Here is a 6,402-nt window from a genome sequence, read left to right on the forward strand (position 1 = left end):
CTTACTCTGGGGCCCATTCACCAAGTTAAGACCTTCACTGGAGCTTGAGACCCTTGATTCTCGGCTTTCCTTTGTACCCAACCGCACATTTTATATTTTCACATTTGTTTATTCTGTCTCTCTTCTCTTTATTCTGTCTCTGTCTCTCTCTCCCACCCCCACCCCCGCCTCTCCCGTGTGTTTGTGTGCACGCGCGCGCACAAGTGTGTTGTGTAGACACCCACATACCACAGCTTTCATGTGGCGGTCAAAGGACAGTTTTCAGGAGTTCGTTGTCTCCTTCCCCATGAGATTGAACTCGGTGTTCTTCAGGTCTCCACCACCATTTCCATACCTCCAAGACTGGGGCAGTTCCTTGTTTCTTCAGGTTTGTGGCAATCTGACTTCTTTTATGATTTGCCAAAGTCCCATTTACTTGGGTAATTCTTTCACTACCGTCTATCTCCCTCACAAAGACCTTTACAGCGGGACATCCTGGGCACCTAAGTGCCTGGCAGGTACTCACTGGGTGGATGGCTCTGCAGGAAGGTAGGGCACAGCCTGAGACCACAGTGGATCCATAAAAGAGAGGCCATCACTCCCCAGGGAGATCCGTAGAATGAAGGGCAAGCCTCAGCTGTGGCTGAGGATAGAGTTGCCTTGGGAACACTCCAGGACAAAAGGAGCACTGCAGAGCCCCAGGGGGCACCCAGCTGCCGCCTCGGTGCTTGTAGTCCTCAGTTTCCCCAGCAGTTGTCTGCAGCGGCCCTAGCAGCTCTGGGTCACACTAGGCCTCCGTGCCCCTCGAGGGCGCTCCAAGTCAGACCTCCAGAGCAGTCGCGCTCGGTCGAGGCCGCTCTAGCCGCGCGGCAGCGGCAGGGGCGGCGCGGGGCGTGTCGGGAAGGCGGCGGGCTAGTGCGATCTTCGGTGGTGGTGGTGGCGGCGGGAGCCATGGTGGGTGGCGAGGCCGCCGCGTCAGTGGAGAAGCTAGTTTCCGGGGTGCGGCAGGCGGCCGACTTCGCCGAGCAGTTCCGCTCCTACTCGGAGAGCGAGAAGCAATGGAAAGCGCGCATGGAGTTCATCCTGCGCCACCTGCCTGACTACCGAGACCCACCCGACGGCGGCGGCCGTCTGGACCAGCTGCTGTCCCTCTCCATGGTCTGGGCCAACCACCTCTTTCTGGGCTGCAGGTGCGGACCCCCGCCAGCCGGCTGTCCCCGTCCCCATCTACCGACCCCAGTTTGGCCATACCCCACCCCACGCTGAACCCGGCCCAGCCTCCTACGGCCTTGGCTGCTTCCCGCTTAGCAACCCCTCGGGGAAGCCATAGCTCTTCTCTGAGCCTCGCTCTCTTCTGGTGACTGGGTGGTTGCGATGACTGCAGCAGTGCTATGCAGGTGGGCTCGAGGATGGCTGCATTGCTGGTGTCATTTTTTATCACTTTTTATTATCCCGGAAGAGTGCCTTTGCAGAGTGTGTTTGAAGTCCATTAGTTCCTGTCACCCACATGGCAAAAGTGCAGACCGAAGCTGAGACTTCCTCCTCCCCCTCTAGATGAAGACACTAGCAAGAGGATGTGATATATCGCACCGTTGGCTGGTGGATATCACCGCTAAGACAGGATGTAATCTTTGCCTCTTCGTTTTCCTCTTTGCTTTCCTTCTTAAGAAAGGAATAGTACTTTCTTAGTGCTGTCCCAAAGCCCCCAGGACCTTTGCGATCACACCAGGAGGCCAAGAGCAAGGGCCAGAGATTCCTGGCAAGGCATTCTCTTTAGTCCACCGGGGGAAAAAAAAGCACTAGATTTTTGCACTCCTTTATGGTTTTTTATTTAATTTTCATTTTTTAAAACTTTTTAAAGGCAGTCTCCTTTTAACTGAGGCTGACCCTTCAGTTTATTATATAGCCCAGATAGTCCTGGAACTCCATATACTGCAATTATGCGTGCATCTCCAAGCTCTTATAAAGGCTTCTAAAGTTTCCTTAAGTTGTGTTAAAATAGGACCGCCTGACTCAGATCTGATTTTTGTATCCTCTAGCTGGTCACATGGCCCCTCCAGGACAAACCACTTGGTTTGCTTTTTGGGTTTTGTGCTAGGGATGAAGCCCAGACCCTGGCACCAAATAAGTACTCTACCTCTGAGTACCTCCAGCCCTGAAGGTACTTGGTTTCTGATATTTGTTAGAAAGAGATGTGGGGAAGCTGTGCCCGACATGCACCACCCACGTATGCCCACCCTCCCTTTGCCTTGTAAGGTGTCCTCAGAAATCTTAGTTTACAGGAGCCAAGTTCAGACAGATAACTGAGCTGAACAAAGGAACGAATGCTGTTATTTTCATTAGACCAATACTCTCTGTGTTTTAAAAATAAGTTTTTGGCGGGCAGTAGTGGTGCTCGCCTTTAATCCCAGCACTTGGGAGGCAGGGACAGGTGGATCTCAGTGAGTTCAAGACCAGCCTGGTCTACAAGAGCTAGTTCCAGGACAGGCTCCAAAGCTACAGAGAAACCCTGTCTCAAAAAAGGAAAAAAAAAAAAAAGTTTTTGGCTCTCAAATCTCATCCATGAATATGTACTACCACCAGATGTATGATGCTCTGTTTTTCTAATTTTATTTATTTACAGCTTTTTTCAATTTTATACGGATGTGTGTTTTGTCCACACATGTGTCTGCCCCATGTGAGTAGCCTGATGACAGTGGAGACCAGGAGAGCACTGGGTTCCATGGATCTGGAGCTGCAGATGGTTGTGAGCCAGCATGTGGTTGCTGGGAATCGAAATGGATGGATCCTTTGGAAGAGCAGCAAGTGCTCCTAACTGCTCCCGTTTTTGTAATTAAAAAAATTTTTTTTAAAAATTTTATGTGTATAGATATGTACCGAGTATCCTCAGATGCCAGAAGAGGGCATCAGATCCCCGAGAACGGAAATTATAGCCATGTAGGAACTGAACCCAACTCCTCTGCAAGAGCCTTAAGTGTTCCTAGCTGCTAAGCCATCCTTCTATTCCCTGTGTTTGTAATTCTTCAAACATCGACCATGTTGACAGTCTGCGGGCCTCGTTCTGTACCCACAGGCGGGGAGAGCCACTTGTTGACCGTGTGCTGAACACTGTAGTTTCCCCTGAAGTATCAAAGCAGCACCTTGCAGATCATGGTGTGTATCTGGAGTCCCAGGTACTGAGAAGGCTGATAGGAGCATTGCTTAAACCTCAGATGCTGTAGTGTGATCTAACTAATGTACAGACAGTTCTGTAGTCTAGGAATTGCGTTTACAGTCTAAGAACCTACCCTAATGACAGTGCGTCTTCCCAGGTCTTCACCTTACTGCTTTTTGTTGTGCAGTTACAGTAAAGACCTTCTGGACAAGGTGCTGGAGATGGCTGATGGGATTGAAGTGGAGGACCTGCCGCAGTTTATAACCAGGAGTGAATTAATGAAAAAGGTAATGAGTAGGGGTGACAGTCCCAGCTTTGACCCTGTGCTGTGTTGTTTTGTGCACTCTTGTTTCCCGTTTCCTCACAGTTGGTCTAAACCTTTTCATAACTAGACAACAACTCAGCGTGATAGATTATGCGTTGTTGGTGGAGTAACACACAGGCTCAATCTCTTTGCACTTTTCTCTTGGTGCCAGGGATTGAACCCGGGTCCTTTATGCTAGATAAACTGGGAATCAGTAAGGAAGATCCTCATTCCTCCAGCTGTCCCACTCCTGAAGGACCAAGTGGACATAGCACAGAGATTTTACACACCCGTGTTTGTTGCTGCACTGTTCACAGTAAGCAGCCGAAGTATCCATCACTAGATGAGTGAATATGGAAATGCCGTCCACATACACACTGAAATCCTAGTCAGCTGTGAAGAAAAATGAAATTGGATGTTCATGGATAGAAATGGAGGTCATTATGTTGAACAAAATAAGCTAGAACTCAGAAAAACAAACATGTTTTCTCTCATAGGTAAAACGTAGGTTTAAGGGCATGTATTGTTTTTGTGTTGATAAGAATGGAACCTAGAGCTTTGTGTGTGCTAGGCACGTGCTCTACCCTGAGCTGTACAGACTTTCCACACAGGCTCCTGCCCAGGCTGACCTTGCCCTTTAGCTAGACAGGCTTGAGCTTTCAGTCCTCTTGTGCCTCTGCCTCCCTGATGGCCTGGATGCCAGATCTCTGCCCCCAGGAAGAAATGTTTTACTTGCTATCTATCTATCTATCTATCTATCTATCTATCTATCTATCTATCTATCTATCTATCTATTTGTGATAGGATCTTGCTCTACAACCCTGGCTGGCTTGGAACTTGACGTGCATACCAGGCTGTTGGCAAACTTCATACGATCCTCCTACCTCTGCCTCCCTAGCTCTGGGATTATAGGACTAAGTCCCCAGATTTGGCCTGTTTTGATATATATATATATATATATATATATATATATATATATCTGGCTTCGAGTGCTAAAGTAAGAAGTATTTCATTGTAGACTAATTCATCCAGGATCTCTGCTTCAGCAGGTCAGGGCTGGACCAGGCTTGTGGGGACTGTCTGACTTGCTGATGAGGAATGTGGTAGGGTAGTGTCCAGACAGCACAGCTGTGCTCTAGTCTCCAGGGCTTAGTCTTAGGGCTGTGGTCTTGTCCACAGTGAGCTTTGTCCTAGAGTCTTAAGTCTGGATCCTGGATCCCTGGGGCCAGGGAGAGGCAAAAGGAACTTTGGAGATTGGGGCTGTCTGTCCCAGCTAAGTGCCCCAGGATTCATTCTTCCCACATCTGTCCTGGTCTCTTCAGGCAGAATTGCTCCTTTGTTTCCTAAAGTCCCTTCGATATCTGCCTAGGCCTTTTATATACAATTTCAAATTATTTATTTGGGTAGAGTGTAAGATTTACTGCTAAGCATGATACAGAAAGTAGTATAGCCATGTAGGAGCCACGATGCAGGGCCTGCTGTGATATCACAGACTGGGTGATGACCTACCTTTCAGTCTCCAGATCTTCAGATTTACTTGCATTAAAGTTGGTAAAGCCCCACTTCTGTGAAGTAATACGGATTTTTTGGCAGCTAGTGAACTTGAACTTGATCTTATGCAGGGCTTCCATCACATGCTCCTTATTCTTAGCTTAGTGCAGAGGGACATGATGACCTAGCCAGTGTGAACCCAGGCCACTGTGTTCCGGGGTTTACCAGAGGCAGCTCAAGTATCTGTCTGGAGCCTGTGAGCCCCATTACAGAACAAGTCAACATCTTGTTGATACAAATAATGGGGAAAGGGTGGATTCATGTTCACACGTTAAAGCCATGTTTGTTCAAACATACTTGACACTCCAGGGCTTTGAAGGAGACAGTGTGTGGACACAAAGTGGGAATTCTTTCACTTTTGTCTTCTGCCCTAAGTCACAGATGTCAGTCTTGGGCCTGTGAGGTGACTCAGCAGAAGAAGGTGTTTGCTGGCAAGCTTGATCACCTGAGTTCGGTACCTGGCACCCACATGCTAGAAGGACCTGACCTCCTGAAAGTTGTCTGCTAACCTCCAGTCATGTGCTGTGGCCTGCACACATACATGAACACTTATGGAAATAAATAATAGCAATGTAAACTAAACAAGAGATTCCTCTTGGAGGTTCGGGATATGGCTCAGTGGCAGAGTGCTTGCCTAGGTTTGGTACTCTAGGAACCCCAGCAAAATGAAAATTTCTGTAGATAAGTCATCCAGCTGCTGTGACTGGTTTGCATGCATTGAAAACCATCTCTGAGTCCTCTGTAGAGCTCCCCAGGGTCTTCCAAGTAGTATGTCCTTCTTTTCATGTCAGATAAAGCTGAAGAGTAGTAGGCCAGACAACTAGAAGCCCTGTCATTGTGCCAGCCAGAATTGATCCTCAGCTCTAAAATTAGAGTTTAGTTGGGTTTTAGAGTTTGCTGGCATGTGGAAATGAATCACTCAGCATTGTTGGCACCTTGAGGCCAGACAGTGATGATGACTCTCTGGAGTAAAGTTTTAAAAATACATTTTACCCTCCTGCAGCTTTGGCCAGGTGAACCTTTGTCTGTCCAACCCTCTTTTTTTATTCTGAGGAGTGAGTATGATAGGTGGGCTTTGCTCAAAAGTTGGAATGTGTGCTCTTTTCTGGAAGAGAAGCATTCAGCATAGTGTAGTGTGCAAACGCCGTGGCTGTCTAATCACCAGCAGCCCCTGCCACTGAATCATCACGCCTTTAATCCCGGCACTCTGGGCCGGGCGATGGTGGCATATGCCTTTAATCCCAGCACTCGGGAGGCAGAGGCAGGCGGAGCTCTGTGAGTTTGAGACCAGCCTGGTCTACAGAGCTAGTTCCAGAACAGGCTCCAAAGCCACAGAGAAACCCTGTCTCGAAAAACCAAAAAGAGAGAGAGAGAGAGAGAGAGAGAGAGAGAGAGAGAGAGAGAGAGAGAGAGA

At 48.3% G+C, this 6,402-nt stretch overlaps 1 protein-coding gene across 1 annotated transcript in view; it reads left to right on the forward strand.

Moving 5' to 3' along the window:
* The first annotated feature begins 858 nt into the window (after positions 1-858).
* The window catches only part of Cdkn2aipnl (CDKN2A interacting protein N-terminal like), an 8,746-nt gene continuing 3,202 nt past the window's right edge, over positions 859-6,402 (forward strand). The window contains exons 1-2 of the mRNA XM_050157804.1: positions 859-1,169; positions 3,321-3,420. Of these exons, the coding sequence (XP_050013761.1) occupies positions 931-1,169; positions 3,321-3,420 (339 nt within the window). The 5' untranslated portion in view covers positions 859-930. The remainder of the gene's footprint in view (positions 1,170-3,320; positions 3,421-6,402) is intronic.

Source organism: Alexandromys fortis, unplaced genomic scaffold, assembly GCF_014885135.2.
Source record: "Alexandromys fortis isolate MF-2015 unplaced genomic scaffold, M_Fortis_MF-2015_v1.1 scaffold_103, whole genome shotgun sequence".
NCBI classification, from domain to species: Eukaryota; Metazoa; Chordata; class Mammalia; order Rodentia; family Cricetidae; genus Alexandromys; species Alexandromys fortis.